We start from the raw sequence: 27,790 nt of genomic DNA on the forward strand, positions 1-27,790 counted from the left end.
GTCTAGTGGGGGAAACTGTATGTTGAATTTAAGATTTGTTAAGCAGTCAGATTGACACCAGCCCAACCTGAGGTTTTTGACTTCGTTGTGAATGCATCCTCAAAACTACCACTCAGATAAGAAGTTAGTGTAAATTAGTGTAATTCAGGACTAATCCATCTTTAGATATAGCCAATGGTTGCACCCTGCTTGTACATACATTACATTTGCATTGTCAGGGATTATATATTGATTATTTCTGATGCTTAATTATTTTTTTTAAAACACAAATGGTATAAATAATACCTAGTTTAAAAGAGTTACACTCACACAGTGCAATGCTTACAAAGATTGCCTTTATCAATCATCTTTTATATGACATTCATGGTGTCTCAGTACAAATGCACGTGTTTCATAAAGACACAAAACTCAGCATCATGTCAGTCAACATTAAATATGAAATCACTGGACAAGTCAACAACTGTGTTGTATGTGGTTGTGTATATTCTCGACCGCTTCTAATGATAAACTGAGTAACATGGTGACATCTTTGTAAGATATTTGGTAATACTTTTCTCAAGGCATACAGCTGTATTGTTGTCGTGTGAACATTATGCATCATATTTATCATATGAATCAATTTGTCAGGGTTTAAATTTTTTTTTTTGTTTTAGTAATATTTAAGTAATTAGAGATAACCTGTTTAAGCTAAATTAACAAATTCTTCCTTGTTTTTGATTTTTAAATCTAAATATTTATTTTATTTTGTCAATGAATATTATGGTCTATTAAGTGGAAGAAAAAAAACATTAATCGCCAGATTATCTGATAATCCATGAGGTAATTCAGCACCCATACAACTACCTGACACTGACTGCATCATCAATCAACTATAAATGCTCTCAACAAACTAATAAAATATATCAAACTTGGGTAGATTACGCCTCAGTACATGTAGTTATAACAATAATATCCGCTGTTATGCAGATGATATTCAACTGTATATAGCTCATCCAGCTTTAATGTATTTCCTTTTTTTTTTTTTTTTTTGTTAACATATTTTATACACCACACTACAGATAGTCATTAAGAACTTAATCACATGTTTATTTGGCCCAAACTTCTCTGCTGCAGCATCCTTCAAGGCACAGTGAGTTCTGGCTGCCAGTCCATGTACAGTATATCAGATCACTGGTTTGGTTCACTTTGAGTGGTGCTAACATACATTTATACATGATAGATTCAAATCACTTATTCAAGCCTTTAAGTGACTTAGCTTATACTTTGTGTATAATAGTGTGACAAAGCACTCACTTAAAATAAAATATTCTGTATGCCTTAAGTCAAGTGTCACCAGATATTTTCCCCCCACCTTGTGGGGACATTTAAATACGACATTTAAAAAGAAAAATATAGCACATCGCATAAGAGCAAGCGTTTTCTTTTTTTTCTTGTCATTTCTTGACAAATTACACTGGAGTTTACTGTACAAGAAATGACACATTAACAGCCATTTACCAACAGTAAAAAAAAAAAAAAAGAGAGAGCAAAGAGAAGAGAGCAAACACTGAGTATATCATGCAAACGCTTCGTAACACTTCCTGCATGAATAAAACCAATCATACTCTCATCCATATGCAAAGTGGTTAGCATTTACTTGCGGATTATCACCTGTGTCCACCAGAGAGCTTTGTTTTGACTGGAGACTATCAGAGATGCTTCTGTTGCAGTAAATTATTTATGGCCACCTCCAAAATCTGAACTGATGGGTGTGAGCAGACAAGTCTTTTTTTGTGAAGGTTGTTCAGTCATCCAGGTCCCTAACCCTAACCCTAAGCCTAAGACCTGTAAAGTGAACTTGCTATACTTAATCCACAAAATCACAATCTGGGAAAACTATATTAATGATAAAATACACCAACAACAGCATCAAAAATAACAGTAAACCAATGGACGAAAAGAAACTGACAAAATACCTTTTTTTGCCAAAAATAAAACTGTAAACTTTGAAATCCGTTCAACTTGTTGGTTCTTTAAATGTAATTTTAACCATAACATAACAAAGAACAACAGTCCTATGGCAGCTAAAAAGTATTTGGTTTCTAATTGTTTCATCATCTTGTTGTTTTTTAGTTTCAGGTATTTCAGAGTTGCTTTAATGAACTTCCACAGACAAAACTAAACTAATTAAGGGTTACATGGGTCTTGTTTGCACTGTGGGTTGCGGCAAACAAGATTTTCAACAGTGTCGTGGGTGGGACGGATCAAATCTTTTGAGGAAATCAGTGGGAGTGGATGGAAATGTAAAAAAGATCGGCACAAACCTCCTCTTCAATACTTGCATCTGTTTCAGGTTTAAAAAGAAAAAACATGAGCGCACACTGGTGCATCCCACACCGGCTTAGCACTGCATTCTCTCGTCTGTTCAAATTGCAGATTACAAAAATTTGAGAAGTAAAGCTTTTACAGTTCAAACGAAAAACTCCAAGCATGACCAGTCCCAACACAAGTTCCTGGTGGACACTTCTACACTTTCCAAATCTGCGCTCTTGGTCCTGTTCACACATATCTGAGTGTAGCGGCAAAACCATCATAGCACAAGTTAAAGGTTTGAAACATGCACAGCACTTCAATGACGGCAGCTCCTTAAAATGTACATTGAAAATGAGACGGCACAGAACAACCCTGTGTGTACCAGTGTTTTCACCGTGAGCCCAGACAACCTGGGTCAAAATGCGCTCCTGCATTATTCTTTGTCGTAATATTAAGTATCAGATGGGTGGGTGTGGCCACTGTGCTTACTTTTAAAACATAAAACGGAAGAAAAACATAACTTACAAGCAGCTGTCCTGTAGAAATGTCTGGGAAACCTGCTTCTGCTTAGTCTGGCGTAGATCAGAGTAAATTCTTATCAGAATATTAGTTTGGAAACAGGTCATTTTGATTTCATGTTGTTTAAACTACAAAATGTATAAATATGGACAGGGGAACAGCTTTTTGAAAGTGAAGCCAAAGCAAGCAGAGCTCCCCCTGGTGGCTGCCTGCAGTATAGTTCATAAGCTCCACCCCCTCCATGTTAGTGGGTTGGGCTTAGGCCAAATGATAACACTAAAATACAAGTCAAATCATTTTTTTGTAAGGATGGTTTCTCTCATTGTAGGTAGTTAATATTATGTTGATGTTCCAGTGTCATTATATTTGGATACATTTAGTTTAAGTTTGTTATTTATTTGTGGGATTGTGAGAGTTTGAAATAAATAAATTCAATGTATAATCCAACATTTACTTGTAATGGGTGGAGGTAGAGCAGAGTGTAGTTCTAATTATTAATATCACATCATCAATATCGCAGCTCCCTGGGAAAACAGCATCAGTCTGGCTAATACAAGGAGGTGGGGACGCATTGTCCATCTTTATATACAGTCTATGGTTTAAACTGATACAGTAAAAGAAAATACCTCTGATAGACCACCAATAAATCAGAGCCATTTTATTACTAATTTAGCCAAACCGTGCTCAGATGACATATATGACTATGACATAAAGCACTGCCCCAAAACAAATCTTTGCAGGAGCATAATCAGTTCCCAGTGAAGAGACTCCAGACAAGCTGTGCGCACAGCATTTTAAGTTGCTTTGTTTTATGTTTCTGGCGTATTTGAATTAACTAAAGCTCCAGTATGTATTCTCACACACCATGAATACAAACTGCAAATGCACGTATCTTTTAAAGGCAGATATTTCTGTTATTTTTGCCCTATGTCTGTGTGTGTGATGGAGCATTATGAGTCAAAGGTTAAAGATGATCAAAGAGTTGTAGGTGCAAGAAGTTTAGGCTGGGGTCGAGGCTAGCTGCTGAAGCAATAAAATAAAGGCTTATGTAACAAACTCAATAATGGGGTATTGCAAGATTTCCCTTTATAGCTAATGCACTTTTTTTTATTTTTTTTTATTTATATGCATCTGAACACCAGTTGAGTAAACGTGCATCCTTTCCTGTTCAAGTATGTACATTTTACGTGAAGCTGCAGATGACTTTCCCGACTCTTGTCAGCTAGCGTAACATAAAAACAGAGAATAAAAATTGCTCTTCGTTGGCAGCAACAGCACAAGTTCACCTCAGAGGACAGATCTGAACGGCTTTACGTCCACGTGAGGGACACTTGAAGGCTTTCCAGAGATTTGTAAAGCTAAAACCAAAATCTGCTCTGAAATGGTGCGCGGGTCCCACCCATGTGGTACTTCTTCTCAGGTCACGGCTTTTCTGAATGGTTTCAACACGATTCCACTCAGGTCAACCCTGCAGGTCTCACAGCACCGTGGTCTCTGACTGCAGGATGGACTGGGTTCGGGAGTTGCGGTGGAACTGCACCATGTGCTCTGAACCGTTCCTGGAGGCGAGGTTGCTGCTGAAGTGGTGTTTTCTGCTCAGGCGGCAGTTCAGACACATGCTCCGCCACTTTCTCTTTATCTCACTCTGAACCTGCAGAAACAGGAAAATGTGATCATTTTTTTAAACCAGCGATGGAAAAACAAAGCTCTCCACGTGCGTGATCTATACTCATGGCTCATGACACATTCTGTATGCAGCCTTTGAAGGAGCTTAGCTCAACCAGGCATCTTGGGGAAATTTTAAACTTATAGCAAGAAAAACAAAATCAAATCAGAGCCATTTTGTTGTACAGCAACAAATTCAACTCTGAGATACTGATGTGCAGATGGATACTGAAATACCGATACTTCAGATACCAGGTCTTTATGCTGTAAAATCGATCCTCAAATCACAAATAACGATACTTTTGATACTTAAGTCATTGGGAGTAATGTAGGAACACAGTGGAAAGTACCAGCCTGAATTTTACTTAGAATCGGATCAGAAAGGAAATTGGTGATATCGAACTGTCCTCCACAAAATATTTAGTTGAAAGCTGAGCTGAAGAAGAGAAGAGTGCCCTCTATAGATTCTCAAATACCATGAACACAAACTCCTAATAATGTGTGTGATTGAGATGACTTTAGATTCAGACTTAACAAACTGGTTCATCCCACAAATCTTATCCTCTAACCTTTATCCATTCATGCCAATAACCTTGGGAAATTCTGAAAGAAAAATCTCCAAATCTATGTTTTCTTATCTTTTACCATTTTAACCATCCTTCCTTATTTTGGGAACTAGCGCAGTATGAACTTTTCTGGTCTGCCTCTTCTGAAATGAATGCCATGTCTGACAAAAGTCTGTTTTATTGCCCCTGCTGTTTAGAGAATATAATTTAAAAATAAAAAGTTGGAGCTCCGACCAAAACAATTTACCACTTATTAAACATTTCTATATTTAAATTAAGCTATTCTATTATCAGCTGAGCGCAGACAGATTCATGGGCACGTTATAAAAGCTTAATTATTGTGCCTCCCAAAATTTGAATATAAAAAAAAAATTGATGTTTCTGCAGTTCCCCATCAAAATGACTGAAAACATGCACATGAGAAATAGATGCAATGAGACCTTACCTCGCTGTTTAGGAAACAGTATAAAATGGCCACCACCAGACCCTAAACAAAACAGATAGAAATAAATATCATCAGTAAAATAAATGTGTAAAAGTGTTATTGAGGACAGTGACAAGCACAAGATCACACCTGAAAGGATCCGAGGGCCAGGTCGAAAAATATTTTATAATCTTCTGCGATGGATTCACTCAGAGACACAAAGACCACGTAGTGGATCCCAAACAGAGGGATGAGGAGGAGAGTGGATTTGGCAAGCCTCCTAAGAGAGAAAGAGAGGTTTACACCAATCGGCCACAACATTATGACCAAGGACTGGAGAAGCTATTAACATTTAAACCATCTCCATCAAATCAGTGCTCTGCTCGGAAACATATTGGTGAGGAAGTTACTTAGACATGTAGCACCCTCCTAGACCAGATCAGACCCCCCCCCACCCCACAGCAATGACGCTCCTTGATGGCAGCAGCCATCCCCAACAGGATGCAACCACAAAAACCTTTAAGGAACACGAAGAACATCACAAGGTGTTGGCCTGACCTCCAAATTCACCAGATCACAAACAGATCAAGTATCTGTGGGATGATCCACAGAGGCCCCTCTCCTCAAAGGCCCCCCACCAACAACATTGTGTTGCCAGACGCCACAGGACGCCCTCAGAAGGCCCACGTCCATTCTCTGATGAGTCACAACTGTTCAGGAGGCCCACACAATATTACGAAGGTCTAGGGTCTGTCTGACTGCCTGGGAATTCACCGGATGACACTGATTTTATCTGATTCTGTTTAGCACACAACACAACACCCAACGCAACGAAATGGTCACAACTTTATGCTACAGCAAGCAGCAGGCTGGTGGTACATTTCTTTTTTTTTACAGTTAGGACGGACCTCACGGCAGTCACTAAACACCTCAAGGTGCAACTAAGCAACAACCTCCACGAAACCAAGACACCCCACAGTGACCCCTGGAGGCTGGCTTCAGAAGAGACCTCCATGTTAACAGGTCTAACTTATAGTAATAAACGTGTTCACAGCCTGCAGGTAAAAAGAAAATAACTGTATTTCTCCATTCCCGACCACATCTGTGTAATAATACAAGTGGGTAATAAATCTCCTCATGTTTTATTCCTAGGACGCCCTCGGAGAATGATACGCCCCTCCCCTCCCAGTCCCACTCTCTGGCTGTCAGCTCTGCTCAGCTCCACACCGAATCTTCTCTTACACCAACAAACCAGCCCCGTCCAGGCTTTTCATCGCCTCTCGTCTCTGAGTGTTGGATCCCTGAGAGTACCTGACAACTCACAGCTCAGATTCCACTGCAGGGTAAAAAAAAAAAAACACACACACACAAAAAGCACGGCCTGTGACTGACACTAAGCTGTGCAAGAATCTATACCAACAGAGAGGATTCACCTTTGTTTCAGAAAGGCTGCACTGTGAAATGCTGTCTAATCGAATGAGCTTTAACATCATCTCTGCAAACCCCACTGGATGGTAAAAGTTCCAGGTTTCCTCTGATGATCTGTTTATTATTTTTTTCCACATTCTCAGATATTCTACAGCTCTGAGCGGCGGAGCAGGTGCAACATTTGATTAATGGCACATGAATTTTGACACAACCTATTTTATGAACATTTAGAGCAAAAAAAGAAAAAACTACAAACGTGCAGAACATATTAAAGAAAGTGTGGGTTTCATCTCCACACAGCTCAAATCTGCCGTGGGATACCTGTATTGTGATTGGTCGTTGCCGCCCACGTCAGGACACCTCAGCTTCTGAACCAAGATCCGAATGATGCTGATGAACTGGATGAAGTTCACCTTGGAGATGGAGAGGAGATCACAGCTGAGTCATAAACAAAAAAAAACAAACAAAACAAAAAAAACCCTGGGGGGTGATTGTGGTGTCTGTTGCTGCGTTGGATATTTTTCCACCCACAAACGTAGGAACTATAAAAATGAAGTTTGTGCTCCAACAGCTGTAAAAAAAGATGGACTTTATCATCTTTATCATCAGCCATGTCATTGGTAAATGGATTTAAAACTAACTAAACTAACTCTTTCTGTTTGGTTTTTCTTGTTCCCTGTTTTATATTTAAAATTGTAGTTAAATGTAGTTCCTATCTTTTTCTTTTACCCTCCCAAAGCGATTGCTCTCATCTGAGCCCAATATTTGACTGAAATTATGGCAATAAAGAGACTGAGCAGTAGCCCACTGTCTGAGGGTGGAGCCCATAGACCGTGTAAAGATGGACGGCAGAACAGCTCCTCAAAAGTGAAGCCGAAGCAAGTGGAGCTCCCCCTGGTGGCTAGAGGCTGCGGTATAGGTCATAAGCTCCACCTCCTCCATGTTAGTGGATGGGACTTGGGCCAAATTAAAACACTAAAATAGATATTAATATAAAGGTTACCTGTCAATATTTCCTCTAGACTCACTGGTTAACACTGCGCTCTGTTCATCTTCAACCACTGAGTGACCACTGAGCTTATTTTTTATTTTTTTTCAAAACAAGCAACATTATGGGTTCAGACATTCCCTCATTTTATAGCACAGCAACTAATTTAGAAGGTTTTAAAACAGACAACCAGTTGTTTTGACGTTCCTGCGGAGTGGCTGTCAAAGACTCTGTGATGTCACATCCTGTTTTTATAGCCGTTTTTTATAACTATGACAACGCTTCTGGGAAACGTTTTATGCCGACTGCCTAAAAATAACCATATTTTGAAAATAAATGCATTTGACTTTAGTATTTTAGTTTGGCCTAAATCCCGCCCACTAACATGGAGGAGGTGGAGTCTGTGACCTATACTCCAGCCAGACACCAGGGGGAGCTCTACTTGCTTTGGCTTCACTTTTGAGGAGCTGTAACCTGATACTATCTGTGAAACAAAGGGTTTTTATGCAGAAATGTAGAAAATTCTACTCGTCCTAACAACACAGAATGTGATTGGTCCGAAATGCATTCTACCTCCTTTTACTTACTACAACCCATCTACTCAGACGTACGCGGTGCTGCAGTTGTTTCAGTAAAAATTGTTTTTTGTGCTACTTCAACATAAGCTGCTCTGTTCTGGGATGCCGCTGTTCGGAGCACACGGAGAGACTCAAAACAGAACGAACCACGCGGAACAAAATACTAAACACACGGCACAGGCTCTAATCTATTGAACAATTTAACTTTGCCAATTTATATCTGGTATTCAAGAGGCTAAAATTAGAGCTGCCGCTTGGGAATACACCAGGAACCTGAGTATAGACGTCACCACATGTTAAAGTGTGAGTAGGTTCTGGATGCATAGTCTACCACTCCTCATATGTTTCAATGCATTTAAATCTTTTGCAACGGAATGAATAAGCTCCCTTGTAGCAGAAAGATCTGGATTTCTCACTGAGAGTAAGAGCCTCCTGAAGAGACTTTTCGAGGCTGAAAGAGCTTCACGTTCTGCAGGAATACCCTCCTGAGAAGTTAATGTTGTGAGACGTAGGGCACTTACACATTACACCACTGTTACTGGATGATGCAGAGAAAGTTGTGGCCGAATGAGCGGGAGGCTGTGCATTTATTTAACTTTTTTTTTTAACCGTCCAAAGGGCCGTGAACCTTGAACGGGGCTTTTCCGTTCCATAATCTCCCTTTTAAAGTTTGACATATTCCAAGCAACACATGTATCATCCACTTCTATTCCATTTAAAACACACCCGAGTGCTTTTGACTCAACCAGCACGCAGTACACCTGCAGACAAAAATGGAAGCAATGAGCCTCAACCTACCATGATGGAGAATCCGATTGGTCCGTTGATCACCCAGTTGGGTATGGGGTTCTCGTTTCTCTCCCAGCACCTGAGGGCACCACAACCAGTCCTCATGTGACCATTATGTACAGCAGAAAAAGAAATGTTTGTGCGGTAGGGCTGAACCCGTCCCAATTACTTCCCTGAATTCAAATACAGAGAAAATGTTGTGTCCATCTCATATCCCAAGGTATTCCTTCCTCTCTCTGTCTGTATGTTGGGCTATGTCAGATACAATTGTGTATTTTGAATTAAAAAAAAAAAAAAACCCTAAAGAATCCACAGGACCAATTGTAAGAGAAAAAAATCTTTTCTCTGCAGATATTTTGGGGGCTTTCTTCCCTCTGTGTAAAAGTACAGACAAGGATGTGTTTGGAGTTAAATATATGCAAATAGAAGTGCCCTGCAAAGAGAAACGCTTGCACACAACGAGGATGGCAACACAGAAGGAAAAGCTTTTAACGGGAAGAAACCTTGAGCTGAATCCAGCTCATCTGCCTGAGGTCCGATTTGGGTAGAGACCCGCCAACAGAAGAAGAAGGAGGAGAGGAGAGGAGAGAGAACAGCTGAAGCAAAAGAGATTAAACGAATCTAGGCAGAGAGGACAGTACACGTACTGCAAACTAGGTGATGCATGGGGGAGTAGGAGGGGACAGAGCCAATGGACGTGCACTTATTCACACAATGTAATGTGGAAAGTCGCAAGTAGAAAAAGGAATGGAGGAATGAAACAATATCAGTGATAACAGGAGTTAAGTTACACATGTGTTGGCTAATTAAAGTGTTGTTTTCTATCATATATATATATAGAAATATATAAGGGAGGGATCATATGGACGTTGAAAATTTAAGCACTGATTAGACTAAATTATATATATGCTGCAGCAGCCAAGGAGTGAGCCTGTCTTAACTATAAATGAACCATAAGGCACGGTGGTGGAGCTGCATTAAAAATCTATTTTAGGAGCAAAAGCATGAATATATCATCATCAAAATGTACCTTGCAAAATATTGTATGTCACAATTATGGACAATGACCTGATGCATCAGTGGGCAGGCTTGAGATCGTAGTGTCACTGGTTGTTCTCCACAGTTGTTGAGCTCCACAGTTTAAACAATGTGAATAATGTTTAAGAGCAGCAGTTTAAAGGCAATGATTAGTCCTCACTTTATAATAACTGTGCGCACAACGATCAAGTGTGGACTCTTTATTTTTCTTTTCCCAATTAGGGGTTGTAGCTACTGATGTGAGGCTCAACAGCTGCTTCACCGCTCCACGACTGGCACACGAGCAGCTTGTTCCAAGTGTCAAGGTTCTGTGTCTGCCTTTTATTTTGGGGTCATGTGTTCTGTTTCCTGTTTTATTTTCTTAAGTTCTAGGTGTCCTGTCTTGTGTCTCTTTGTCTCTTGATTGTTAATTTGTCTCACCTGCTGTGATTGTCCTGATCTGTTTCACCTGTGTCTTGTCGGCCCTGAGCCCTCTTGTGTGTATATATAGCCCTGCCTTTCTCTTTGTTCCTTGTTGTATCGTTTAATGTCTCCACGCCTTGTTTCCATGTCCTTGTCTTCAAGCCATGTCTTCAAATCATTTATGATTCTTTTGAGTTTTATATTTTGTATTTACCTGCCACACGCAGTTGTTAATTATTAAATACTTTTTGTTTGACCTTCCGTTCTCATCCTTATTGTCCTGCGTTTGGTCCCTCACCTCAACAATCACCAAACCGTGAGGGATTAACAAAGGAAAACAAAAAGAAGTAGGAATAATTATCAGCATTAAACCATTCCTTAATGCGTCGGACCTTGAGTGGCGGTCGGGAACTAGATGAGGCGGTGAAATGACAGTTTCACCTTCAGATTCAGCCTCATTTTTACACAAACAGCCTGGTACAATGCCCACGTTATGGCCGAGGCACAAATCTGCATGTCTGCGACCTATTTTTCTCCCACCCGTGAACAAGACCGCATGGTATTTTTAAGCTCGGGACGGACACTTGGGATGGCTGCTCCCAATCCAACTGTGGAGCAGTGAAGCAGCGCTCGTGAAAAACTTATAATTAAATTAAAATTCATATTGGGACGTCTAAAGGCTTGGAAAGCATTTTGTTTGTAAATCAACAGAAAATACAGCGCCGAAAAGTTTTTCACCGCCGTCCAGCTCCGGTCTGGAATCTCCAAGGCTACAAAAACCGCATTCACTAGTTTAAATTCAAACTTCATTATCACGTTCTTCTCACGTTAGAGCTGTGTCCTCCCTGTCCTCTGTGACGGGCTGGCTTCTCTGAAAACACCTCTCTGAAGCAGCTCCCCCCTCGCACGGTAATGAGCTGCGGCGTCAGCTAATAATGTGCAAGAGAAGCTGAACAGATCTGTAGTGATGTGATGGCTACTCAAAGCAAATCCCCCCAGCTGCATTATCCAATAAAGTGCTCTTTGACATGTGGGATATTTGTCTCATTACTCTGGAAATTGAAACACATTCCTATATAGTTATCTGCTGACAGAATTTAATCGATGAGATGCAATTTATGGCCTAAATGAAACAACAGATGCAGTAGCCCGTTGAATACCAATGTGTGCATGAAACTCTAGAATGTAATAAAGAATTCCACAGAGTGAATTTACATATCGAGTTCAACCAAAACAAATGCAACATCGATATTAATGTGAAAAACTAAATGCGAGGTGAAATGCGCTGTGTGTAAAGGACTTTGGGAAGTTCATCTGAATCGTGTTTTGATGCCCACAGCTGACCAGCCGGAGGCGACACTCACCCCGTGTCTTCCAGATAAATCCTTGTTATGACCCAGGCAGAAACGAACACAGTGGGGATTCCTGCAAACAAGACAGAGTCAAGAGATGAAAATATTTAATCGCGATTAATTGTGATTAATCGCATGATGATCGCATGATTCCCTCGTTAATCTTAAGTGCTTGGAGGTTTAACATTACACAGCGTGTTACTGCCCTCTAGGGGGTTGTCTGATCTGGTCTAGGTGGGTGCTATATGTCTAAGTAAAAATGTCCCAGCAGAACACTGGATTATTTCCACTGATACAGAGTAATGCCTAAAGGGTTACCCACCCCAGCCGATGAACATGTAGACGATAAAGTGCCGGTTTTCAGAGAAAATGACGACCAGCAGTGTGTGGAGGTACAGGCCCTCCACCAGCAGCCAGAAGAAGTTGGCCATGATGAAATACTGGAAAAACACCAAGCTGGCTTTACACCCCACCTGGGAAACACATACAGACAGCCAGTATGAATTAGAAAGGTACCTAAAGGTCAGAGATCTTAACTAGACTTTATGTCTAACAGAAGCTTCATTAACCTTTAAGCAATTGTCTCTTATCGGCCTCCACTGCACGCCCTCTCACTTGGCTTTGCTGCCTTGGCTTTGCAACCTCAGTGTTGTTGCAGAACAACTAATATTATGCTAATTATTCTGATATGTGGGTATACCTTCCCCAACTCTTCCACAGGCGTAACCAGCGGCATTACAAGCAGCAAGAAGACGGTTGTATAACTGTCAGAGTTCCTGCAATTATTAAAGAGATGTTTTCACTCCGAGATGTAAGAAAATGTTGAGTTGGATCAAAGCATTTTACAGCGTACGCTCAGTCTAGCTGAAGCCAAGAGTGCCAGCGTTCATCACACGATGAATACTGAAGTTCTAGTAATGATATTTTGCCACGAGGAGAGGGATCTCTGCACAGCTGAGCACTGTTTCTGGAGGCTTGTTCAAAATTACACACTGATGATTTTAACTCACATTGAAGGAGAGAAAATTCTGAAATGAGTAAAAGGTTGGTGATGCAACTGCAGGTTTTAGTTTTTGGGTGTTTTTTTTTTTCTTTTTTTTTTCTTAGGGGACTTATTCTGTTACAATACTGTGAGTGACTTCTGGGAAAATTTGGCAGCAAGGTTGAGGTACAGTTTCTTACTTCATCCAAGAGTCTATTGTCAGAGGAGGAGGATTAAGTGAATACCTCGAGGTTTGGGTCTTTGCATGTGGCCACTGCACTGTTGCCTGGTAGGAAAGGTAGCAGCTTCATTGCTGTTCTTGTGTGCCTTAATGGTGTGTACCAGATCCAGAGACACAAGACGTGGTGTGAGAAGTTTCTGTTGATATCTTTGGCCATTTTATTTGGTTCCTCCATTGGAATCCATTTTAACTGCGGGGTCAAACTTTTTAAAAAGCCACATTTCAAGCCTACAAACTACCGTTTTCATAGACTTCTTGGAGATGTATTGCGTTAAACGATCAGAAAATAGACCAGAAGTAAATCCCATTTTCACTGAGTTTTGACGCCGATGTTTGTCAGTCACTAAGCGACTCTGTGTCCTGCACCGTCGGCACTAGTATGACCTCACACTGTGGCCTTTGAGCCAAACGTATGTACTAGCTCAGTGGTGCTCAAATTCTTCCCAGTGGAGGGCCAAAATTGAATCAGAGTGGAGGGTCGTGGGCCAGAATGTTAATTTTGCAGTACATTAAGTACATTGGTATATATAATATGCATGTCCTATCTCAAAATAATTTTAAAAATTGAATGACACTGGTTAATGTGTATTGTCTCAGTCAGAATTCATAAAGATATTCATCTTTTTCTCAACCTAATTTTTTAATTTTTCATTTGTCTGTGTGCCACTGCTTAACTCGCTGATGGTGTTCTTCACTTCACAGGATTTGAGCCAACAGGAGCTCAACAGCGCCACCCTACCATCAATGTATCATAAGGGTATTCTCCGGGCAAGAGTGGAAGTGCACCAATAAATAATATTCAATGAGAGTAAGCTCGACGAGTGTTGACGGGGGGAATTATACAGTGGGCTAGTATAAAGGGCTCCAAATTGGACAGCCAGGTGCTAGCTTGTGACGTCCCAGTTGGCCCTCGGTGCTGGTAGTTGGTTGGTGAGTCCAGGCCTCAAAGCATCACATAGAGAAATATAAAATCAAATGCAGCGTGTCAATGAAAAGAATCGACAGTGTTGCTTGTGACTGGGCAGCATGGATTGCCTTTGAATGAGTACTGGTTTGTATTCATAGCCATTCACAGCAAATACAGTGGGTTCCAGCTGAAAACCAAATTGAGCGAAGGAACATATTTTCACTTTGAGGAATTTCACCTGATATATTCACTCATTATTTTTGGCTCCTCCATTGGAATCCATTTGCTAAGCCACATCCCAATCCCGCAAACAACCATTTTCATACATGTTCTTGGACACGTATTACATTAAAACTAAACCAGAAGTCTATCACATTAAGCAGATTCATCCTTTGTGAAAAATATTCTGGTTTTTGGATGGTTTGACTCTTTACATCGTGTTACATCAGATGCTGCATGTGAAGCCACATATGTGGAAAACCCAGTTTCCAATTTTTATTATTTTTTTCCCAAACGATGGCTGGAAGCGTCACACGGGCGCCGCATTCCTCTCAGTGGCTCTGAATGGACGTGACTCACCAGCGATGGCTGGTTGGAGCACTGGGACGTCCGGTTGAAGAGGATGTCGTCTTTCACCAGCACGGCCACGGCTCTCAGGATGAAGGAGAAGAAGAGGTTGAGGTGGATGTAGTTCCTGGTACAGTGGAGTTTCCTGCAAAGACAGATGCACAGCAGTTGACGTCGAAGGCTTTAAATCTCAAGACGCCTCTGAAAATATAAACACGTCGGTGACAGTTCTGCTTTTTTAAGCTCTGAATGGCCTTGAACCATTTTATCAATATGTACTTATGGTTCATCTCAGTTATTTTAATACGGTTATGACACAGCAGGGGTCCGGAGGCAAAAGAGAAGCAAAGAAAAAAAAAATCAATTGAAATAAGTGTTTAGTGTTTAAAGGCTTAAATACAGTTAAAGTTATACAATGATTTTGGGCTTATAGTTTTAAATTGAATGTTTAGTTGAAAATATATCCTGGATGGAAATCATTTTGGTGGCAACCATTTTTATTCAAAGATAATATCCACCCTTTTGTATTATTGTGTATTTGTGGGTCTTTCTGGCTCTGGTTGTGTCTTTAGGGAGTTGAATCCAGTCCAGACGATCTCATTTTCATATGTTCCAACTCTGAGCTGGCTTCTGTAGCCTGATCTTGTGAAGATGTTTTTCTTTACCACAACAAGGATCCTGCAATCATCCACCACCTAATTATCTAATGTTCAGGTTTTTACTCTCTGAATACATCAAACAAACAACACACAACACAGCAGATTAAGGATGACCTCACGCTGGCAGCTCATCTCTACAGAAGCAGTTTCCAAAAACCACAACAACTCCGTAACTTTCACTCCCTTAATTGAAGAAGAAATAATGGAGGAATATATCACAGCTGCAGCCTCATTTCTTTTGAGAATATGAGTCTGGTAAAACTCCCTCTGGATTTCATTATGTTCATTTCACCCTTGTCTTTATCGATCTCCCTGCTCTTTTGTTTCTGCTTAGTTTATTTCTCCTGCACTTAAAATTCTGCTTGCTTTCCACAGCGTTGCTCCTGCTTTGATCGACCTCTGGTTTTCAAAAGCTACGTGTTTGGCCGAGGTCAGAATAACAGAAAGTGAAAGAGCTGTTAAAATGAAAACGGCCCTGACCCTTTTACTTCTTTATGGTTGCATATTAGGATTAGTTAATTATGAATTTAGAGTCACTCACATAACTCTCTAGGCTAGTGTAGCCAGACTCGAGCCTTATCAGAATATAAATCCATTTGAATTTAATTATAGGGCATGTTTCAACCTATACAAAAAGCTAAAATACCTCAGCACATAACTGGATAGTCCTTCAACCAATTATTCTGTCGTAAACAAATTCAACTCCAGCTCTCAGATGGTGTCACTACTACGTTGCCGTGAGATCTTTGCTGGATCACAATCGGTTCCTAGTGGCACTTAAGATAGACAAGATATGCCTTTATTTGAATGTACAATGTATGAAAAAGAATAAAAATAAGAATATGGAGAATATAGAAAATAGGAAATATATATTACAAACAAACAATACAGCATTCAGGAAAACATAGAAGAATGCATATGCTTATATATAAACGCACATCTACTGTTGGGAAGGATGCAGACAGTGCAAAAATGCATGTATAGATAGACGGAAGGAAGGAATATTGTGCATACGTTCAACTTGTTGTTGGTCTACTGGGAGCAGAGTGTGACAGCAGAGGGGAGGAGGGGCCGCCGATACTTGTACTCATGGTTTAGCTCTAGGTTGACTGTGAGGTTACCTTGTATGCATTTTGTTTTAACGTGGCGTCTCTGTTTTATGTGGGACTACAGATGGAAATTAGCTTCAGGGAAATCTGGTGCACCCATCTTTTGTGTTTTCTTTAAAAGGTTTAATGTCATTTTTTCAAAAAAAATAAAAAATGAATGATGGAAATCCAGATTTTCTGACTCTTATGGTGGGCTAACTCCCAAGTTAAGATACCTGAATATTAAATGGCTTATTATATATATACACACACACACACACACTGCAGACAGTCATCCAGTTCATAGCTGGATCAGTGTTCATGCAGAGGCACAATCAAGTGGCTGGGATGGTGTACAGGAACATCTGTACTCAGTATGGAATAGAAGTACCCAAGTCCCAATGGGAAACACCACAGAAGGTGGTGGAGAACAACAGGGCCAAGATTCTGCAGAGCTTCAGTTTCCAGACTGAGAAACAGGTTCTGGCTAACCAACCGGACATAGTAGTGGTGGTGGACAAAGAGCAGAAGAACAGACGAAGGTGGTGGTGATAGATGTGTCGATACCAGCTGACGCCAACCTCAGAAAGAATGAACACGAAAAGGTTGAGAAGGACCAAGGGTGGGAAGAGCAGGTGGAACAGATGTGGACGGTCAAGGTGAGCGTTGTCCCCGTGGCACTCGGAGCACTCGGAGCAGTGACCTGAAACCTCAGTCCAGAAGAGCCATGGTAGTCCTAGGAACAGCTAAAATACTGAACCAGCAGGACCAGCAATAAATACCCTAAAATACCCTCTGACAAAGGCTGAGTTTCCACTTTAAGCCCATGCTCGTAATATATCTGTAACTAGGATATGATTTGGAAACAGCTAAAATAAAATAAAAATAAAACTCACTATTTTTCCAAGTGGAACATTCAACTGACCTTCCTTCCTCAGAGAGAGCAGCAGGCTGTGGGTTGTTCTTGGGTTTCAATGATGAAAATATGATTCAAAGCTTCCAGAGCTGTATGTAACAGTTAATCATGATAAAGTTTTAGCGGCCGTGCAGCTTATAGTTAGTACGACAGTGGGGAGGGAAAGCTGGCCAACGTGTCTTCACGGTGAAGGTTTTGAATCTAAATGTCCTTATTCAGATGTGACTCACACACATTCACAGTGAAGTGTGGACAATTAATGAAAACTGGCTGTGAAATGTGTGCTCATTTTGCCCGTGCTTGCTCATTTAAAATCTAATTAAATTGGCAGCTCTTCCTCAGACGCAGTCGACGTATAAATCAGGACATTAAAAAAAAAGAAAAAAAAAAACACTCACCAGAAACAAAGACTTAAGAACAGAGCTTAAAATCAACACGGGCTATTTACAGGACATTTGTTATGAGGTTTAGTAATAGTGTTTAGATATGGTCTCACCGGAACAGACAGAGGATGGCGCTCCCTGTGGTGAGGGCGATCAAAGACAGACTGTGACCCAGGGTGTACAATGTCTGCACGACCACGTAGAAGACAAGCTGCAGATGGAAAGAGACAAGAGTTGTTGTTACAGCAGATTCACTCCAGTAGTTAATGTTACTCTCCGCCAGCACAGACGCCCATGTTTGGACGGGTCAACCAGTGATATGGTTTCTGTATCTTCTTCTAGAGCAGGGCTCTAGTTAAACCTTATCAAAAAGCCCAATCTGACCTCAGGCAGGACCAGAGATCAACCAACAACCAGCATTTTGTCTTCTCCTGGTCATGTGATTGCCAGTAAATTTTCTCTATTACCCTCTGGTCGTCGGTATTCTCTACCTGTCTGTAAGACAAAGTGTCTTTTAAAATCTTTTATTCCCTCTGCCATTCGTCTATTAAATTCTCTATAATCTTTTACTTGCTCGCTTCTGCTTTGTTTTATTCTACTTTTATCAGTTCCTATTGTGTATGTAATAGTATGCAAGCTGTCCAAACCAATTGCCCCTGGTGGGATTAATAAAAAGTTGTCTGAATCTGAATGAATGCCAGGTCCAAAAGTTTCCAATGGTCGAATGGTTGATGTTAGTTACTTCTCCTGTCTGGTCATAATGTTGTGGCCGATCTGTGTAATAGCACATTAATGTATAAATATAAACATAAAAACAGTAACATTTCGGTTTGCTTTACTGCAATGAAGTACTAGTACATTATGAAAATGTTTACATGCAACAACTTCAAATGTCTTAAGAAAAGCGAGTGCAATTTTGGCTCATTGCTGCCATCCGCCAATTTAGTTCAGGAACTCGGGGTCATGTTTTGCCTGTAACTCTGATTATGGTTTATCGGTGTCATTTTCTTGATTTGCAAATTCATCCCAGGGGCCAGATTGGACCCTCTGGTCTGTGGGACACCCCTGGTCCATAGGGCAGCAGGTTTAGCTCGTCCAGGATGGAGGTGGTCATAGATGATTTTCCTGATCTTGAGGAAGTGGAGTCACTGCTGAGCCTTAATCAACTCTGCTATGGTGTTAGTCCCAAGGAATTTCAAAATGGAGGCCTTCTCCTTCTCCACGTCAGCAGTGACTGTGTGTGGGCAGCATTGACTTTGGTCAGCTGAGAGTAAAACTGTGGACTTGCATCATAATGACTGTGAAGGTTCTCAGTCATCCAGGTCTTGGTATTTACAAGAAGATGTTTCACCACTGATCTGAGTAGCTTCTCCGGGTCTCTTCTTCTTGATAGTAAACCTTCTCCGTCCTGCCTGAAAGTCTGTGCTGACCACCCAGCTCCCATCTTCACCCAGATCTTCAACAACTCCCACAGATCCGTGGGTGACGCAGTCAACATGGCTCTGCACTACATCCTGCACAACCCGGACCCTGCAGGGACCTAAGCACGGGTCTTATTTGTGGACATCAGCTCTGCGTTCAACACCATCGTCCCTGATTCTTATTCTGGCTGATTATAACTTTCCTGATGCAGAGTTTGTCGCTTCAGGCTTCTCAGTCGCAGTTTCATTTAGAAACAAACTGCACAGTTTTGGTGGATAAAAAGTTAGTTTCTGGAAGAAAAAAAAAGCAAGGCTCACAGGAATTTGCTTTAATTTTGGAACTTTTATTTGGATAATGACAATCCCTTGTTTTCCATAAAAATGTGATGCAATAAAGTCTTTGATATCTGCACGGTTACATGAAAACTCTGCTTGAGGATGACGACAACCAGGCGTTTTGTTGTTGAGAGTCTGGCACAAGGAGCTGAGGAGCCGATAATTTCCTGCTGGAAAAGGAAATGGATATAAAGCTCCCAGTAGTAATTGCTTTCTGTCTCTACCGTTATCGTGCTTCCTCAGGAAGAGGCTCTTTTTTACCGAGAGAATCAAAGAGCGTTTGATGAGAAGATGAAACGTCTGCCGTCAAATCAGTAGCAAAAGACAGGTCCCGTCCTCTGTGTGAGGGAGATATGTCCCACCTCACCCCTCTCAACCTCTCTTCAAGGTTCCCACTATTGTGAAGAGTTAATTTTCTGAAACAGCTGAATGATCAATGTCTCGACTGACAGTCACCTGTTTGTGGAAGAGTTCTCGATGTTTAGATTCTTCTCAGAGAGTCTGACTGCTCCCGGATTGATTCTGCAGCAGGACACATGTCAATAGGACATGTGTCCTGCAACAGGAGCCCTCATCCCCAAAGAGACCTGATCTCAAGATCACAAAAACCTGTCTGGTGTTGCATAAAGAAACACAACACAACTGCAGCGAGACATCCTGGACGCTTTAAAATTTTCAATTAAGGGCAAAAGGGATGAACTTCAGTGACTGTTAGACATGTTAGTCAACATGGATGTACCGAAAAAACTGCAGGTGAACCAAGGTATCAAAAACTTTTGAAAAGTTTATAAAAATTCTCTCTTGTCCATTTTAGAATAATTTGACTTGTGAGATGCGCGGTGACAACCCTGTCATGAATGCTGAGGAACCTGAAAGATTAAAAACAAAAATAAATCCTTCGCCATTAGATAAAGAAAGTTACATTCACAAATTAATTTTCAGATATTTGCTCAAATCCATTATGCAACTGATCATCCAAACTATTAAAATGTCTACAGGTCAAACCCTCATGAGTTTACAGCCCTCCAACCAATCTCTGTGGTGCTCAGCTAGCTATGGCCACTGTTTCTCTTCATCAAGCTCCGCCCCCTAACAATTTCTTTGGCCTATCAGATCTTATGGAGAAATTCCAGATCAACTTGCAAACCCTGACCTTAAAAACCTCCACGTTTTACATTTGTCAAACCCCCAGAACAATTTTAGGATTATGTAGACGTCATACTCTTCATCAGAAATGAATGAGTCGGTTTTATATTTTCCCCAAGACTCAGTGTAGAATTAATCTTGTTTGTACTATTTGGGTCTATTATTTATCTTTAGGAAAAAGATCATTTATGATGTTAAGATATAAAAATGAATAAATTCCCTTGGTCATTACAGAAATATATATTTATATGCAATTAGGATTCATTCAAATGGAGCAAAACACTGTCTTTTCTCTCTTTAAGTATCACATGGAAAAGACTGTTGCACAGTAGCGAGTGTGTACAGAAATGTAAAAGCCGTGAGTAGTGGCCTAATTAGATGCAATCTTGAAACCAGAAAACAAAGCAAGTAAGAAGCATTTCTGCCGGCATATAAAATAAAAGTTATTGTCCATTCGCTTGATGCTTGTGCTGTGAAAACGCTCTCAGCTTCAGCTGCAACAGAATTAGGAAAAAAGAACGGGTTGAAACAAACTAATAAAACCCCTTTGTGAAAATTGAGCCTGCACTCTTGGACATTTTGCAGTCTTCCATTTGCATTTTTATTAGATACTCAGTCTTTTATTTCCTTTCTTTACCTACACTGTGGTATAATCTTTTTTGTGTTATTATTTTTTTTTTTTTTTAGTGCCATGTTAAAAAAGCCATTCCAAACCGTTCAAAAACACTTTTTCAGCTGCTTCCAGATTGCAGTTTTTCCTCTTTTCTACTTTCAGTGATTGGCGGAAAATGAAAAGATGCTTTTCTCTTCCAACACAGGATGAAGCTTATTTGATTTCAAGTCAGCTTATTTATTTAGGAACAGAAAAGTCTGACGTCCGTCCACCAGACAGACAGAGTGTTGGTTTAAAAGGAAAAAAAGCATGAACGTAACCTCCTGAAGTTTGGTCCTTTCTCTTGTGTGAATCAGATGCTCAAATTCATTCTGGCTTTCACAGAATTGCATGAACTTTGACTGTTCTTCCACACGCCGGCCTCAAGTATAGGAGTAATACACGAGGAGCCGGGCGAGGACGAGTAAAGGCATCCTCTTCTTTCTTTGTCCTGCGAAATCCCACATGAAAAGTGGAGCACTTTCATGTGACAGCCGTGCGCCGTTGTTCAGGTTGTTTTGGCCTGATTTATCCTGAGAGGATCTCAGGCGGGTTGAAGACATAAGTGGACGAGTGAGGACTGAGATGACAGAGCAACCAGAAAGAGTTGTACAAGCACAATGGCTGATTGAGCTGAACCGAGGCGACTGAAGAGGAGGGGGGAAGTAATTATACCACAACGAGGGCCAAACCAGACCACGCGCTGATAGGAGCCGTCCTACATAACTATTGTTTAATCAGGATTCAGATGAATGTATTTAGTGAAGTTTTTGACCTGAAAACCGACACTCACGAGTATATATGACATTATGACCACCTTCTAAATATTGTGTAGGTCTCCTCTTGTGCAACTTGTCAGAGAACGGTGTCTGGTAACAGGATGTTGTTAGAGCTTTGAGGGGAGGGTCCTCTGTGGATTGTCCCATACCATTGATATATTTGGGATCTAGTGAATTTGGATTCCAGGTCAACACCTTGTGCTGTTCTTCATGTTTTTTGAGTTGTTCCTAAAGTGTTTTTGTGTGTGTGTCGGGTGGGGGGTGGGGGGGTTGGTCTGGTCTGGTCTGGTCTGGTCTGGTCTGGTCTAGGTGGGTGCCTAAATATGTCTAAATAACGTCCAGGTCCAAAAGTTTCCCAGCAGAAAACCGAATTGTCACAAGATGGTTTAAAAGTGATTTACATCTCCTGCCAGTGGTCGTAATGTTATGGCCGATGGGTGTATAATCTCCACAACAACCAGATGAAATGTCTGATGCAATTGAAATACAATGCCACACGTTGTACCGTCACTACTGACCCGGACCTGTGCCGTGGAGTTCAATAAAGTCAGGACAAACTGTCTAATGAAAACCACATTAAGTCTCACCAGACTATTAGTGCAAAAACTGGGAATCTGTACCTGCACATGTGGAATGACAATAAAGTTAAATCTAATCTAATCTAACCACATGTTTGGACACTTTCACCACCAGCCTCACATGTAATTAGTAACGCTGCCTGTGTGGTTTTATAAAACAATCAGCGGCCTTTCCTCAATGATTGCGTTAATGATTTAATAGACTCCCTCATGCTCACAGTGATCATTAGGCATCAAGTGGATAAACTGCTTTTCTTTTCTCTTTGCTCACACACCAGGTGCCAAATATTACACAAGCACGGTGGCTGCGTGTCCCTTTGTCCAAACGTGTCGTCATGTCATTAAGGGAAAAGTCGGAGCGCTTTAACTTCGCTGTGTCGGAACAGATCGCTTGCAATCTATAAACACAATTAAAAAGTCCAGACTGTCCCCCGGATGGAAGCGAGGTCAAACCGGGACTTCAAGCGTCTGCCCCTAGAGAGAGATGTCCAGGCTAAACGCTTTCGATGACACGGATAAACTGGGAAACACAAAACGACACTTTATAGCGTTATTTTGTTCCATTAAGTCACGCAAAGAAAAAAAAAAAAGGACAGGACACACACATATTTTAACATGTACCACACGACTGTCTGGCATATTGACCTTTTTAAAGATGCAGTCCTTCACCACAAACCGGTGTTAATTAACAACCAGCTCCGCGGGCTTCGTCAATTACAGGCCGCTAATGGTCCATGTTGTGTTGCGGCTCCTTGCTGCTGCACAGTCAGAGCTCATCAACATTCAGGTGACATTTGCAGCAGTGCAGACTTGTTACGCTACCTTGTCCTGGCTGGTGTCCGAGCCGCACACGCTGGTTATGTTTGGGAAAACCTCGGACCATCCCGCCGAGGTGCAGTTCCTGCTGATGTTGCCTGTGGGGGAAGAGATGCACAACACAATTATGCCAAACTAAGACTCTCCGTTAGTTAGTTGAGTTAGTTAGCGCCAGCAGCGGCTCAAATGATCAGGTCTCCACTTATTTTCTGGCTCTCTGAAGCGTTAAATTCCCGTTTGAACGTATATAAACGTGGATTTCAGTGCAGCTGAATTCACCAAATACTCTCACTGACATCAGCGCTCTCTGCTTCTGTGGAGTGTGAAATGGGCTGTCTACTGTGTTAACCAGGGATGTCAACAGAAGCAATACGTCGGTACCGAGCCAATGACAAATAGGTGCTGGGGGAAGCTATAAAATGACGACACGTGGAACGGGCTGGCGGTGGGAAGGGCAACGCGTAGAAAGAAAATAATCAAGAGTAGAGCCGTGTCACTTTCATTTAACGAAGACGAATAAACAACCAAAAATGAATGACAATGAAGCTAACGAGCACGTGTTTGGATGGTGGGAGGAAGCTGGAGCATCTATAGAGAACATACAAACTCCGCCCAGAAAGGCCCCCGTTGCCCAGTGGATTCAAACCATAGACTGTATATAACATGGACAAACTCATTAGTTTATTTTTTTTATTAAGGTTTAAAACTCTGCATAATTAAGGGCATTCCCACTTTGAGTGACAGGTGGCGGAGAGTTGGATCGGCGGGTCTTAAGGTCCAGGCTACTTTAGCTCCACCCTATATTTGGAGTATCTGAGTGTGGGCGGAGTAAAGCTCATCCAACATGGCGACCGCCCACTTCAGGCTTCATTTTCAAGGTTCAGATTCCAGTGGGTGACGTCACGATGGGTCTATCCATGGTTTGTACCGACAGTGGACCAAACGGATGCTATTTTCCCGGTAGAAACGATCCAGTGAAACCACGTGGAGACTTTGGAGCCAGAGTCTTATCAGTACAGTCTGATAGTAGAGCCATTATGTTCATGATCCGACCACACTTCCTCCAGACTCACTCAAAGTTTTTGTCTAATTAATACTACGCTCTGCTCCACCTCCACCAGTTACAAAGAAATGTTGGATTATACACTGTACTCTGACACTTGAACATTCATCATCATTATATTAACTCCCTAAAATGTCCCATCCACTAACATGGAGGAGGTGGAGCTTATGACCTACACTGCAGCCTCCAGCCACCAGGGGAAGCTCTACTTGCTTCAGCTTCACTTTTGAGGAGCTGCTCCTCCGTCCATCTTTATCTATGGTGATTTGATTTGAACCTAGAACCTTCTTGCTGTGAGACATTAGTGTTAAACTCTCACACTGAAACTATCAAGCTGCCACAAGCTCTACAAATGCTAATGCAGCCTCCAAGTTTCATTAAGTGTTATCTAAGCACTTTAAAGGTCGCTGTTTTTCACTACATGAAGTTATTCTCCTCTGTTACTGACACATATTTAAACAGGGGACAGTTTATAACAGATTAGCATTAGCAACCTAAACCTGTCCACAAATGTCGATCCTTCCTGTGTATAGTACAGTAAATTGTTCAAGTTGCGAGCCTGCAGTTTATTGTTTAAGTTTTTCCTTCAATATCTATTCACCCATAACGTTTTTGCCTCATTACGTTTGAACTTGAACAAGCACAAGAACAGATATGAGCACTGTCCTCCGCTGTTATCTCAGGAATATGCGTTGAGCCATTGCACCGATTGAGAGCGTCTGTTTCCATTACACTTTAACTTTCACGAAATAAATGCTGTTCTTCCACAACAACCAAAGAAAAATGATTTTGTACTTTTACTTGAGCTGTGCTTCATCTTTTATTTATCTCTAACGTATGATCCAGCCTCATAAATTAGCAAGGACAGCACAGCAGGCTGGTATAAAACTCTGGAGAAGAAACTGAGTCGATACAGCCTGTTACATGGATTCAAATTCATATATAAGCTTTATTAAATTGGTCTTTTTGTCTAATATATACAACTAAAAACCAATAAATGTTTTCGTTCTATTTACTGACACATATCACATAAACAGCGTACAGTTTCTAACAGATTAGCATTTAGCATTTAACTAAATCTGGCCATGAATGAAGCTCCTTCTTCAAGTTGCAATTAATTAATCAAATTGTTGTTTTTATGATAAATGTCAGCAAAACTGCTCTGAACTCTTGTTTCTGCTCCACTCCTGAAATCCTTTCCTCAGTCTTTGGAAGTGTGGAAGAGGTTCGTCTGATTTCATCAACTTTTTGAAACGGTGCACTCTAAGTTTATTTAATACGTAAGTTCTAGGGGGGAACTTGGTTACCCGTGGGGAGCATGATAAGAAAGCCACTCAGCTGACATTTGAATCGCGCCGTCCTCTTTAATGTCATCGCTGACTAACAGTCTGACTTCTTTTTTATTTATTTTTTTTTTTTTTGGTGGATTAAACGGCCTCATGACAACACTACTTTGTTTATGTCAGAGTCTGCTCCAGGATCACTGGAGTCCAGCTAACAGACCTGAGTGTTCTCTGGGAAAAAAAAAAAAAAAAGACAGAAAAGCAAATTGCATAATGAAGCAGGAAGACCAATTACATCCAGTGGATTTACGTCCTCAGGGTGGCGCTATTATGCACCCCTGAGCAGAGCCGTATATCAGAGACAGTCTGTCCATCTAGGGAATGGACCATCCAAGCTATCCCTCTGAGCTGGTCACGTGTTTCATGGGCGCCATGTTAGATACATCTAACCAATATTCACCCATAGAGAAGTTAAAATGTGCCACAGTGCTCAGCCTATGGTTCCAGCACAGGATTAAGAAAAAGGAAGAACTGGATGTCAACTGATTTCTCCCTATTATGTGATGAGGTGAATGTCAATGTCTGTCTTTGACGTTTGTACAGAAAAATAAGATCATACCATCATTAATGTGAACCTTAAAGTTAACCTAGCCTTATGCTAACCTTATGCTAGCTAGTTATCTAGACTAAAGACTTAAAAATAGCAGCTATCGTCATATATACTGTGAAACCTATGTGTTCTGTAATTTATGTCCATGTAGACACATTTAATTGACGCGTAACTTTACCTCGGTTACTGCTAAGTTATTATGGCTAGCGTGCTAATGCTATAATGATAATACTAAATAAGTAAGACTAGTTTAGTTTTCACTACTTCTGGGAATTTATAATTTTTTCAAACTTTTAACGGTGATGGATGAACACGGAGACTGAGGAGAAGGTAAACACAGCTCCATGACTGATGAGGTGATTGGGCTACAAAGCATTTTACAGGCTCATATTTAAGATATTTAAAGTAAGTAGATGCTGGCATATTTAAGTGAGGGCCTTTTACATACTGACAGACGTTGGCAATAACATTTATAGGCCCGTTAATGGTGGAAATAAGACATTTATTTCAACATAGCACATCCGCCCCATAGGGTTACACTGTAGAATCTAACCTCAGATGTAGCAAACATGGCGCCCGTGATTAGAGTTGACCAGACTCTCTCTTATATATGGCTCTGCCCCGAGGAAGCCAAAACACTACTAAAACTATTTTATCTTTTCAGGCTAATGATTTTTAAAGAGAAGGTTGTGCTTGTTGCTTCATTAATATTGTTATTTTAGTTGTATATCTTTAAGAAAACGCAAGCTCTCAATATGTTCAGGTTGTATATTCTGGATGAGCAGCATCACAGTGTTTCAAACGAGAGCCTTGTCCATCAGACTGTAAACTCCTCCTGAGGGACATTTTCTGAGGGGCTCCGATGCCAAAATCATGCAGCGTACTGGGAGTTCATCTCCCTGTGGATATTCCTCATTCCTAGAATATGTTGTTCTGTTGCGGTGAAATCAGGAATAAAAATCTCAAACTGAGCAGCTCCAGGACGAAGATTCAGATTTGCACATACCAAATTTAAGATAAGTTTTAGTTAATTTATTACAAAGTGTTGATCGTTTGCACTGTGAGGGACAAACGTAATAAAACAACCCAGCCATTAAAGGACCTGACCCTTTAATAAAAAGCATCACTGTGTTTCAGATGAGTGCGTTGTCCAGTAGAGTGTAAACTCCTCCTGAGGGACACTTTCTGAAGGCCCCAATGCCTAAAATCTCACAGGGGTTCGTCTCCCTTTGGAAATTCACAAAAAAGCAAAAACAAAACAAGCACAAATGGTCGGTTGCTTGCTGAGTGGAAGTAACGAGCGCTAAGACTGATCCGCCTCG

General features: G+C 41.0%; 1 protein-coding gene and 1 long non-coding RNA gene across 3 annotated transcripts in view; one reads left to right on the forward strand and one right to left on the reverse strand.

Annotated features, from left to right (window-relative positions):
- Positions 1-316: 316 nt before the first annotated feature.
- LOC125010984 (vasoactive intestinal polypeptide receptor 2-like) overlaps positions 317-27,790 on the reverse strand; it is a 64,755-nt gene continuing 37,281 nt past the window's right edge. The window contains exons 4-13 of the mRNA XM_047589962.1: positions 23,519-23,610; positions 17,898-17,995; positions 14,751-14,883; positions 12,364-12,514; positions 12,054-12,114; positions 9,259-9,328; positions 7,216-7,307; positions 5,617-5,746; positions 5,488-5,529; positions 317-4,462 (exon numbers count right to left, since the gene is read on the reverse strand). Coding sequence (XP_047445918.1) covers positions 4,289-4,462; positions 5,488-5,529; positions 5,617-5,746; positions 7,216-7,307; positions 9,259-9,328; positions 12,054-12,114; positions 12,364-12,514; positions 14,751-14,883; positions 17,898-17,995; positions 23,519-23,610 — 1,043 coding nt within the window. The 3' untranslated portion in view covers positions 317-4,288. The remainder of the gene's footprint in view (positions 4,463-5,487; positions 5,530-5,616; positions 5,747-7,215; positions 7,308-9,258; positions 9,329-12,053; positions 12,115-12,363; positions 12,515-14,750; positions 14,884-17,897; positions 17,996-23,518; positions 23,611-27,790) is intronic.
- LOC125011066 lies at positions 6,376-7,485 on the forward strand. Of its 2 annotated transcripts, none has more exons than XR_007113117.1 (3): positions 6,376-6,527; positions 6,619-6,809; positions 7,195-7,485. It is a non-coding gene; the product is annotated as an uncharacterized LOC125011066 (long non-coding RNA). The 2 variants fall into 2 exon arrangements; XR_007113118.1 differs by lacking the exon at positions 7,195-7,485 and adding an exon at positions 7,038-7,154.

The sequence above is a fragment of the Mugil cephalus genome, chromosome 7, assembly GCF_022458985.1.
Source record: "Mugil cephalus isolate CIBA_MC_2020 chromosome 7, CIBA_Mcephalus_1.1, whole genome shotgun sequence".
Lineage (NCBI taxonomy): Eukaryota > Metazoa > Chordata > Actinopteri > Mugiliformes > Mugilidae > Mugil > Mugil cephalus.